The sequence below is a fragment of the Atta colombica genome, unplaced genomic scaffold (genome assembly GCF_001594045.1).
Source record: "Atta colombica isolate Treedump-2 unplaced genomic scaffold, Acol1.0 scaffold261, whole genome shotgun sequence".
Classification (NCBI taxonomy): Eukaryota; Metazoa; Arthropoda; class Insecta; order Hymenoptera; family Formicidae; genus Atta; species Atta colombica.
In genome coordinates, this window is record NW_017259361.1 from 398,303 (window position 1) to 411,215 (window position 12,913).

The following is a 12,913-nucleotide window of genomic DNA, read 5'->3' on the forward strand; positions in this document are numbered from 1 at the left end:
GATGTAATTCCGCAAAATTTAGACAACGTAATCACACATAGGCCGCAGTACAATTCATAACATGAGTGTTATTTTTCTTTAACATTTGACAAAAAACAGGGATGAAATGATTTTTAAGCGTTGTGAGCGTGAATCAGACTACAGCTATATTTGAGTAAAGATATACAAAAATAACTAAATAAAGGATAATGATGAGATGCCGATTAAAATCATCGCAAAATAATAATATCTGATGTTAATTCTCACTGATTGATCAAAAATGTATATGCGTAAAAGCACATTTTGAAATTAGCTGCGTTCAGCAGAGAAAATCGATCAATGAGCACTCAGTAATTCTTTAATGTAATTGGTTCTTGCCTTTAGTTCTTTGTTAGATTTAAGTATAGGATTTGTAGGAACCAATCATATTAAAGAATCACTAAACACTGATTAGTTTTCTCTGCTAAATACAGCTATTCATGCTATACATCATAAATTCATACACAAAGTATGCTCTACATAAAAAAAAATTATTTAATTTAGTTTATTAATTTTATAATATTCTATTTTATATGGATTATGAATATGTTTTAATTGATATTAAAAAACAGAATAGTAATAAATGTTGATCACTATATAGAATGATAATTATTTACAATAACGAACATTTTGCCAATTAACTTGATCTTGATATATGTTGTCAAAATCATAACAATATAAGTGATCTTCAGAAAGTTTTAGCCGTTGCTCGTTATTTATTATTAAAAAATTATTAAAAAATAAAATTTACAAATATAAATGTGTATAGGTAAACTTTTAAATTATTCATAGTTGAGGTCATCTTCGATTTTGATGAAATTAGGCTCAATCGAAATTAGGCTCGCGTTCATGGGTTTACAATTTCCCGTGCAAAGTGCAGTTCCACATAGATTTCCAATTTTCTACAAAATTAAATTTAATCTGAACATAAATTAGGTATTTGTGTTTGCGAGGGAAAGACCTTTCGGACACACATTATTTTATATTTTGCGGAAAGTTCCATCCTTTCTCTCTTCTTCTTTTTCCTCCCTCTCTCCTCGCGGACTAAAAAAAAAAAATCTTCTGAAGATTACTTAGGGTTATAATTTTGACAACATAGATTAAGCTGATTGACGAGATATATCCATTATTGTAAATAATAATCTATATAATGATATCTATATAATGATAATCTATATAATGATTTCAAGAATAGGATAAAATTTGTTACATAGTTTACTGTTATTTATAATAGCATAAGTATATATAAGTATATATAAAAAATATATCTGAGAACTTTCAAGCAATCATATTAAATTATATGTGTTTCAAATATTAAGAAATGTTAAAAAATATATTCTAAAGATTTTAAAGATTTTTGTTCCTAAATGTATGAAATATTGCCGAACGTTAATAGAAAAATGACACATTTAACGACCGGTTTAAATGTTTAAGTGTCTAATCATTTATTTATCTAATCATTTATTTATTATATAAAGATATTATTAAATAAATTTTCTTAGAAGTTTTTTTTAAATTTAATAGAAATGTATTTTAAAAAATTATTAAACAAAGTAACTAATCGTTTAGACAAGCTATTATTATAAGAAAAAATACTGTACTATTAAGATTCATTAATAGGGATATCCGTAACTGTATAAATATTTTGCAAAATATGCAGCTTATTGATTCTTTTTATTGCTTTTGAGCATGAACCAATTAGCTATACAATTATGAAGTAATGGACTTATTAAATATTAGAAAAATTTAACAGTTCAATACAAACGGATCACAGACACCATTAATGCAAATAACCTTCTTTTAACAACTTGTATGGAAAAATCATCATTGTGTATAAATATTTATAAATTTGATCTATTTCTAACAAACGTGAAAGTCGAATATAAGTGCAATAACTAGACTAGAAATTCGCGGTATTTAGATTATAGAAATCTAAATATAAAGAACTTTATGTGACTTAATTTACATTGCAAATGAGAACGACTCTTAGTGTATATCTAACCTTCTATGATCACGAATTTTCGATTCGAATCGTCGATCAGCGTTGACACAACTTGCGCGTTTACATCAAAGTTTATTAATTTTCCCGTTTCATCTCATGAACGATCTGACATGTGTGTTCTTTCCGTTGAGAAAAGCAGAAACTGTTCATATCCGGAAGGAAGGAAGGAGTGTACACTTAGCGAAGAGAATCGTCACATTGCTGATTGGACGAGTTGATAGTAGGACTTGACAAAGTCCGACATGTTAGAGCAGTAGTAAATTTGCGTGTGTACGAGTAAATGTGTGACGAATGTATCTCTCGGTAGCTTCGTTCAACGATGCTGGTCAACGCGTGCTGTCGGACATTGCCTGTAACATAGCGACACCAAGTGCGTGAGAGAGACAGTCGTCATCAGATGATTCTCGATTGAAATCGGTTTATTGTGACAGAAATGTAATTCATTAATATCATTACGCGTACCGATTATGTGACTCTTAATATAGGAGAAGATCTCTTAAAACGATTGTCTACGACTTTATTTATATATATCACATTATAGACGAAATAATAATCAACAAATTATACTATTTAATAAAAAATGAAAATTTTTTTCTGTAGAACGTAAGAACGAAAATAATCATAACTTTTTGGGCACTAAATATGACCCTGTTTACTAAATTGTTCTATTACAGCACAATTTTAAGAAATTTATAGTTAAAGTTGCAAAAAACTAATGTAGTGTATTTTGACTACAATATATAACATGTTATAACATTAGATAAGTTTTACTGCAAATAAAATTAAATTGGTAGAATTTTCAAACTCTTAAGGGGATCTTAAAGTGAAGACTAAACGAAATTGTTATTTTACTGATTCAGTAGGAGTAGTAGTAGTTTGCGCAAAAACGCAATTTACGTGTACTGATACATTACTACATAATACTATACAATATCACACACATCACATATATATGTATATAAATTTTCCTAGAAAAATATCGTAGAATTAAATGTCTAAATTTAATTCTAAGATCACAAATTAAATTGACGAGCAATTTTATAATTTGATGCTTAATTGCATTATTTTAAAGAGGTCTTAATGTACTGAAAATTCATAAATAAATTTATTGCGAATTGCGAAAAGTTTTACCTCGGCCAGGAATCGAATCCAGATTTCTAGTATTCCAGCGAGCGTCTTAAGACTGATATTCATCATCTATACATCTATTGTATAACATATTTTTCAAACGTGTTGCTTAGTTACAGGACAAAAAGATCCGAGAAACTCTTTTCTCCTGCAATCAACAGACTTGAAAAGCTTAACGTATGATAAAAAACGAATGAATGTAATATTAGCTTAAACTTTTAGACCATCGAGGCCTTAGTAAAATTTTTCGCAACAACCGATATGTATTTTTCAGAATGTATAAACAATAATAAACGATTTATTATGATCGAACAATGTAAATACACAATAAGCAAAAATTAACATCATAATGATCAAAGCTGGAGATCTTAAGTGCTTTAAATAATTCCATATAAATTTATATACTACATTTGTAGTTTTTTTTAATTGCGCACCGAATTGGTTTTTCGAACTTAGAAACGCAACTGACTACTATAGTAATATAATCATAAATTGGCAAGCAATTTAATAATTTGATACTTAATTAGCATCGTTTTAAAGAGATCTTAATGTATTTGAAATCTATAATTGTGAAAAATATTATCTCGATCTTCAGCTTCGCTACCATTAAATAAATAAGAAATAACGTGACCGTTATTTCTTATTTATTTGCATTTATGTGTATTTACATTATAATGTTTATACCCAATAAACTGTTTATTATTTATACATGCTGTCTTAAGAAATGCATATGTTCCTACTTTGAGATAATTTACGCGAGTTATTTCTCAATTATCCATACGAACAATCGTCCTAACAAGGACGGATTTTTCATTAGGCGAGCAGAGAGAGATCAATGAGAGATAATTTGCCGGATGAGAGATAATTTTTAATTCTGAAAAGAACCTAGCAGCGATAGATGTTAACTGTTAGATACTGTTAGATATCGATCGACGCTGTTCGAACTGATGCCTTACGCTACGCGATCTTCTTCAAAGTCGTGATTCCCGTGAACTTCGGGTATGTAGTATTTGATTCTCTTGCCAAAAAGATGCGCGGTGATCGTGTGCATTAAGGTTCGCGTATCTCTATCTTAAAAGTAATCTCCAAGGTCGAGGATAGTCCGATAATCGCATTCATGGTGATAACTATTGCGGGTTGATCTTGAATTGTTAGTCAATATGATGGCACTTCTATTAATGGAGAAATCAAGTTCGGGAGAGAATAAGATTCTTCTAATTTCTAGCTTGATGTCGGATACTGTAAGGGATATCTTGAGACTGATATGGTTTACTCGATATTCGTAAGCACGAAGAAGCCAGGTCTTTGGAAAGAGATTCCTCTCTGACGAATTGCCGGATGCTGCGAGTGACTCAGGATCACTGACGGAAGTTGCTCAACGTCTGCTAGGATAGAGAAACCGGTAGTGTAAAGAGAGAGAAAATCTCTCCAAACTTCTGATAAATTGTCCGTTGAGCTGGGTTCTGTAGAGAGAGAATCTCTCCGAATCGCTGGATATCGCAAGATATCTGTGAGATCGTCTGGAAAAGAATCGAGTCTAGGAAAAGACTTTTCTCTGAACCGTTAGCTAGTTCTGCTATTTCTTGGTATTTGCTGGACTGATTGTCCTGTTAGTGGACGTAAAAGTTTCGAAGGGGATCGACTGCTTCTCAAGTCGAGATAGATTTCTTGCTTAAGCAGAGATTGTAGGCAAGCCTTGACAAGAGTTATTAAAAGTTATACCATCTCTAAAGACGTCTCGTGATCAGCCTCCTTGGCTAAAAAGCCGAATGTTTACAAAATGATATATTTTTAATAGTTTAAAAAGTTTGTATTTTATATTATAAAAAAAAATACTGGTAAGATTTTTAGCAGTTTTCCTTACCCATGCAATAAATGTTGGTATTCTTTTACTTTTGCTTAATGAAAAATGTTCGTTTATATAGAACTGCATTTATAAATGATTATTATCATTCTCTTTGTTAACTTATCTTTATGATATTTCAATAATTTAAATTATATTAAATTATACATATTTATATTCAAATTTATGTATACATATATAGTATCACATCTCTATTTTTTTAAGTCATTTTCCAGAAATTTGTAAATAACTGTCAGATTAAATGACGATTATAGAGTATTTTATTTTACTCGAGTTAAATATATTTATGAGATCACATTTAGCACACATCCGCGCAAAAGAGAGCACGTATCACGTTAAAATTGTTAAATCGTTGAAATCGTGTTTTTTATGAGGATAGGTGACTTGACTCTTCATAAAAAAAAACATGTAGTCCATGATAGTACGGGGCTTTTATAAAAACCCCTTCCTATACGTCATTTATCACGGAATAAGTTAAGCGTTACATGGAGTGTAACAGCTGTTATTTCTCTCATTTATTGTTATTCTCCTTCATCCCCTATCTTTACTTGATGCCCTTAGAATTGGTCGCTTTCTCCTTTCTTGATTTTTTTTGACAAAAATCCTTCAAGAGTTCTATCACAAATGTTTAAATTGTTGTCCACTTTTGCTGAGAAATAAGCATATGAAGCACCATGATTTCTGAGGTTATATTTTCTCTTATCTCCACTTCCATAACACTGCAAGTATCACTGAATCGTCGGCAGTAGAAAAAGTGTTTAGCATTCTCAAATAGCCCATAATCCAAGCAATGACTCCTTCCTCTAACTTAAACCAGTATAACTTGAAAATATCCATGACTCAGTATTTGCATCAAATAGTGATCTAGTTCGCTGTGTTACCTCTGATCAAATATTACTTATGATCAAATATCCAGGATAAGGCAATAAGTCCATTTTTGCCGCTCATCCTGTTTTCATCATAAGTTGCCATATGTTGAGCATTTCTTCTTCTACAGTTTTTTGTTAGTCCTTGTCTCTCACGCGGTACAGCCTCCGTTTCTCTTCCGCTATAAAATCAAAAGACACTGTGCAATGACCAAAGTTGTTAAATGTGACACAGTACGACATACTAGACACTCGCAGCGCATACAGTCGTTGGACAGACTGTATTCTCTTCCTGTGAGATGGTACCTAGAATCAATCGAGATAGGTGTTCCATACATCGTTATTGATGTAACTACAATCGCCTTCAAATTGACCTAGGTTTTCCTACATTGATCATAATACGCATAAGAATCGCGTTTGCTTTAACAGCCTTGCTGCTGATATAGTCAAGGTGCTCCAGTCTTGTATCAATCTTAACTCCCAGATATCTCATATAGGATTTTGATTCAATCTTATGGTTAACAACCGTAAGTGTTATCATTTCTTTTTTTTTCTTCTTGTAATTACGACTGCTTCCATCTTGTGCATTATCAGCCAGAGTTCAACAATTGAAGTTGACAGCCACCTCTGGATGATCGTCACCGTTTCATGGGAGTACAATTTTCTCGAGATATTTCGCAACAGAGTACTGTCATCATCTGCAGATCGAATTATCTTTTGCTTCCTCAGATATGGGAAGACTGAGGATGTCGCCCTACATGACAATAGCAAAGGACGAAGAACAGATCTCTGCAGGACTTTATCAGTGATTTGTATCCTTGGTTGTGCCTTCATTCATATCATATCTCAGGATCCTATCTTTAAGATAGTCTGCTAAAATATGCCGAATATAGGCTGGATAATATTCGATATCTTTTTATGCACGTGACGTATATTTTTTCTTTTTTGAAAAAGATTTTTTTTTAAGGATTTTATATGTCTATTTCTAATATAATAATTATTAAAGTAGAGAAGAAGAGAGAGAGACAGAAAGAAAGAAAAAATTCTTTATTGCCTTTATTTATTTTATAAGAAATTTGATTAAGATACGCAAATTTATTTCTTGCAGCATAATAATTAAACAACACGAATATATAATCGCGATAAATAAGATATGTTCGAAAACATTGCAATTTCGAAAACCTTACAATTAGTTGCTCTACGGTCAAAATTAAATAACGATATTTTATAAAAACAAGAATTTCTTTATTTATACTTTATTTTAATTGACAAAGTACATTCTTTTATATATCATTAAAAATATTTGACTGCTTTTAGCAATTTAATAAAGTCGCTATCATTATTGTTATTATTATTATTATCATTAATATTATTATTATAAAAAAACTCTTAATTCTATACTTGCTGCACTTTATTGTATTTGCCTTCAACGCTATCTCGCACAGATCACAATATAAGACGAATACATGGAGTGCGCATATAAAGGCGTTTCTCTCGTATATATTTCAAAAATAGTTTTTAGGAATATGATTATATTATATCTCATTATTTATGTAAAATACTTTTAAGCATTATCATGAAAATATTAAAAAGGTTTCGAATATTATGAGTGAGAGTGCTAGTATTAAAAAAATAAAGAATAAAGCAATCTTTTATTGTAATCATTAAGTATTCTTGAAACCATTCAACTTTTATTCAAATATTTTTTTATCTCTCATAAGTTTGGCGATATTTCCTTTGAAAAAAAAAAATCGAATTCTTGAAGAGAGATTTTCATCTCCTTATATATATAATAACATATGTTATATATAATAACATATGACTCAATATGTATAAAAAGTTATATATCATGTATCTCTTATTTTTGTCTATATTTTCCAAAATTTGTCTATATTATCCAAAATTTATTAAAATGGAAGGGAATACTTGATTGTGTTTCCTTGTAAGTAGTATTAACTTTCGAGTTAATCATAAATCATGGACGCATGGATCAATACTTGAATTATATACCTATATCCGTACATGCTAATATGTGTAGTATGTGAATATATATTAAATGTTTGAACTTACGCTAGAAGTCATATTTCCCTGGCTAACATGCTGTGCCGGCAATTTCTCCTGATAGAAATCATCGTTTTGGGAACTTGGTACATTCTGGACAAAATCGAGCAGCCGACGATTTGGGCTGTTAGGCGTAGTAGGCAGATCATTAGATAAATTCGGGAAACAAGCATTAGATGTACTGCGCCGATGTCGCGATAGACTATAATGTTCATAATTGCGGTAACAACCGGGCCCAGTCTGAGCAGGTCCTCGACCGCATGCAGATTCTCCCTCCGTGCTGTTACCATCCACTCCAGACATGTTATGACCTTGAAATAAGTTCAAAATCTGCGTTATTCTCCAGAATAGAAGAATATATCGCTGAAGGAATTAACAATTGAATACTGTTATTTAAATATATATTATTACCTACTTAAATATTATATGAATTAAACATTTTATGAACTACATAATAAAAATACATAATAAAAATTTTCAAGCACATTATAAATTGTTTTAATAAAAAATATTTACAAGATGCTTCGTAAAATTTACACATTACATCTTAATATGGATCAGTTGCCATTATATTATTACATTTTGCATGACTTTCAGGATTCCTTAAATAATACAAACAGTAATCAAAGAAGCATATATAGTCACACATCTTTCTCTCTTTCTCTTTATTTATTTGTCCTTAAATATAATGTTTACAATACAATTAAAAAATTATACTATCAAATATCTATCCTATCTATATATTAATTATCTTTCGTCTACGAATCCAAGTCTAAGTTCGATGAATGATCTCATGATGTCCATGTCACACTACGCATTGGAGATTAAGAATTCCGAATTGAAGATTAGAATTCGATCAATCAGATAATTTTAATTTTAATCCGTTTCGCTCTGATTGGCTAAATTCTAATTCTCAATTCGCAATCCTCAATCTCCAATGCGTAGTGTGACAGGTATAATGCTGCGTCTTTTCTATACTGGATTATTTTTTAAATAATCGAACTTCGTCGCATTATCGCGTTATCATTATTTGGCATCTATTCTATTTAAAATAATAAAGAATCATAAACTGTTTAACATATTTTAAAATTATTAAAATTTTACTACGTTTTTTATGAAATAAAATAAATTAAACTCATTTTATACATTATTATGGAATTAATATGTCAGAAAGAATCACAATAAAATTATTTAAAATATCATGTTCCACGATTATCACGATTTTCAGGATAAATTCTAAAAGAAAATTCTCTATATATAAAACTTAAAAGGAAAGAAAAGAGAAGATATAAAAAGAAGGAAAATAGAGGGAGAGGGGAGAGAGAGAGAGAGAGAGAGAGAGAGAGACAGAGAGACAGAGAGAAAGTTAAATGAAAGAAAAGGAAAAAGATAGTTTCTAATCTAATACGACATATATCTAATAAATATCTATTACATGAACGACAAATATCTAATATAGTATATCTTGTAGATATATATCGTTGGCGCTAGCGATACAATTACAGGTTCTGATGGACGCTAGCGATGCATGATTAGCGTCAACAAACACTGCGATATCTTCTACATCATTTTTCACTGTTCTGCATTTGAGTCTGCAGATATTCTATAGAAATAAGTTAAAGGGAGATTATGTCCAGCAAGGACACAGCACACAGCATAACACAGAATTCTTATTATTTGCTAACATTAAATCCATTCATTCAAAATGATGCTATTGGTTAATTAAATAAAATATAAAAATAAAGATGTTTATTTTCATGTGTATATATATATATATATATATATATATATATATATGTATATATTGTGACGCTCTATATGTATCATATATGTCGTATTCCTGAGGAAAATAAAAATCAGAGCGTAATAAGAGAGTAACAGAAGTATAAACAAAACTTCTAGGAGGCAAAAATTGAAACATCAAAATATAAAAGAAGCGTAAAATGCTTCTTTTACATTTCATTGTTCCAATTTTCGCCTTCTACGAGTTTCGTTTACGCTCTCCAATTACATCTGATTTACGCTCCGATTTTTATTTTCATTAGACATCCATGTTTTTATATATATATATATATTGCGAATGCTTTAATCAAGTGCTTTAATCAAACATTTTTTTTTAATCTCGAAGAGGTAAAAATTTCTCATGCATATAAAATGTACATCTATTAATAGCGTTTTCAACCCGAGTGAGTTTGCACCGATTTAGATTGGATATTCTATTATTGATGTTCTACCAATAGCAGAATATACAATGTTAATTCAACTCAAGTTGAATTGCAAACCCGCTTGGACCGAATATGCTATAAGAGAAGAGATCAAAAGAAGGAAATGAGAAACAGAGACGATTAATCGATATGGTTGTATCGATCTTCTCTCTTAGAGGTAGATTTTATACGCATGAATGAAGGAGAGAGAAAACGTATCTGCGCCAAATAAGTGTGTCCTTTTCTACAGAGCATTACCTCCACTCTTCAAATTTCGATGAATGTTCAATCTGGATATACTATTTATGGAAATTTTAATTAATTAATAAATTTTATATAAATAGCATATAAACAACAAGTAGTCACCTCGGCGTAGTAGGTCTATATTTCGATTCTGTAATTCTTAATGACAATGTCGATATCGTTATATTGTTGTTACGTAGATATTATATGATAAAAAAAGTTACGTAATGATAACATAACGTTATCGAATTGTCATAGACTTACAGAATTGAGGATGGAGCACTTTCACGATGTTAGAAAAGTAGGCGAAGAGCTGCATTTTCATTGTATTTTATATTGTTCGCTTTGTTGTCTTCCTACAATCATCAGTCATGGATGTTTTTATGCTTCAATTATTGTTTACAAACATATGTACTCCCATTAAGCGGAAATCAACCGAAACCAACGAAAAAAAAAATTTTGTTTTTAATTTTTTAATTTTTCACTACAATTTCGAAAATTGAGGTCTCTGCTTTTCACAGAAGATATCATTTGATCAAAGTTAAACTTTATAATAGTTTTTATTGGTTTCAAGTACGCACTATTTTGCCGCGATATTAGAATTCGATCCTTGAAAAAAAGGTTTCTTCACCCCACCCTAATATATATGTTACAGAAATATATTAAAAAGACAAAAAATGTATAACAAATATCAATTGTATCAGATCGTATCTTTCGCGAGCACATTAGTCCATCGCTTACCAGTATCGACAATGACGTCGATGAGATCCATACTCTTGGCGAAAGCGTCTCTCAAGTTGATATGATGAAAAGACACGATGCTGCCTTCCCGTTTGGCCCTCTCAAGAGCCTCTCGTCTTTTGATGGCTTTTTCCCGTCTCATCTGATTTTTGTAGAATTCGGCGAAATTGTTGACGATAATGGGAATGGGCAACGCGATTACCAGGACACCACATATACAACACACACTGCCGATCACTTTGCCGAGCGGGGTCGTGGGGTAGATGTCGCCGTATCCGACGGTGGTCATTGTGATGCCTGCCCACCAGAAAGTCTCTGGAATGCTTATGAATTTGGTCCCGGGTTCCTCTTTCTCGGCAAAATAGGCGAGACTCGAGAATATGAGGACGCCCATTGCCAAGAAAAGCATCAATAATCCTAACTCTTTATACGAGTTACGTAAAGTGAAGCCGAGACTCTGCAGCCCGGTTGAATGACGGGCTAATTTCAGAATCCTTAGAATCCGCATTATACGAAAGATCTGCACTACCCTGCGCACGTCCTGGAACTGGTCGTTCGCATTTTTGTTGGTTTCAACCAGGAATAAAGATACGAAGTATGGTAGTATCGCCAGCAAATCGATCACGTTAAGACCGCCTTTGAAAAATTTCCATTTGTCCGGCGAGGCACTGAACCTAAGCAAGTATTCAAGAGTAAACCACGAAATGCACACAGCCTCCACCATAGCGAGCTGCGGATTGTCTTGAAAGTTTCCCTTCTCATCATTTACTTGCATACTAGGAATGGTGTTGAGAGTTAGTGCGATCGTTGAAAGCACAATAAAGAGTATTGATATCACAGCTATCACCTGAAAAAGTGACGGATCAACTGATCAAAGAAAGCTAATCACAAATTATTTAACTTACGTGTAATAGTTTTCCCTTTTAATATCTTTCTTTATCTGTCTCTATTGTAACTGAGTGAGTAAAAAGAAAGAGGAAGAAGGTAAGAAGGAAAAAAGAATAAGAAAGAGGAAGAGAATCATAGGAAGCGGATAAGGAAAAGAAAAGAAGAGAGGAGAGGGAGAAAAAAGATAGAGGCAACGAAATAGAGAGAGAGAGAGAGAGAGAGAGAGAGAGAGAGAGAGAGAGAGGGAAGTCATCCATCAAATGTTCCTCTTGCATTCGTGAGCATGCATCCTATTCTTTTCTTTTTTCTTCTCCTTCCTCCGCTTCTATCTATCTTTTTTCTTTCTCTTTCACATTACATCTTTCATTACATCTCTTCATTACAATCTCTTATCATGGCTCACTCTTTCTCTTTTTTTGTACCTCTCTCTTTCTCTCTTCCTCCTTTCTTCTTTTTTTTCTCTCTTTTTCTTCCCCCATCTCGCTCCCTTTTGTGTACGCATACTTGTGTGTATGACTGTATATAGGGTGGCCCACGTAAAGTGTGACAAGCCAAGTCAATAACTCGAAAAATATGGAAGATGTGAAAAAAGTGAAACGGTTTCGAGGGAGACGTATTTTGATCACTTCTTTTCTAGATGAAGGTCAAAAAAGTACGAAAGTTATCTCCATCTTTTTAAATGAAGTTATCTTCATTTTTTAAAATGAAATTATATGACTTTTTGTACATAATATGATTCCTCTAATTATTATTATGCATATAAAAGTATAGGATCTGTATTTTTTTTATGCTTGATGGAGGTATTCTTTAAGATCCTTCTTAAATACTGAATATCTGTTTTCCACGAGAGAGAGAGAGAGAGAGAGAGAGAGAGAGAGAGAGAGAGAGAGAGAGAGAG

The 12,913-nt window shown here is 31.8% G+C and overlaps 1 protein-coding gene across 1 annotated transcript in view; it reads right to left on the reverse strand.

Moving 5' to 3' along the window:
- Window positions 1–12,913, reverse strand: part of LOC108689274 (potassium voltage-gated channel protein Shab) — a 56,407-nt gene that overhangs the window by 24,102 nt on the left and 19,392 nt on the right. The window contains exons 4-5 of the mRNA XM_018195995.1: window positions 11,128–11,974; window positions 7,949–8,250 (exon numbers count right to left, since the gene is read on the reverse strand). Coding sequence (XP_018051484.1) covers window positions 7,949–8,250; window positions 11,128–11,974 — 1,149 coding nt within the window. The remainder of the gene's footprint in view (window positions 1–7,948; window positions 8,251–11,127; window positions 11,975–12,913) is intronic.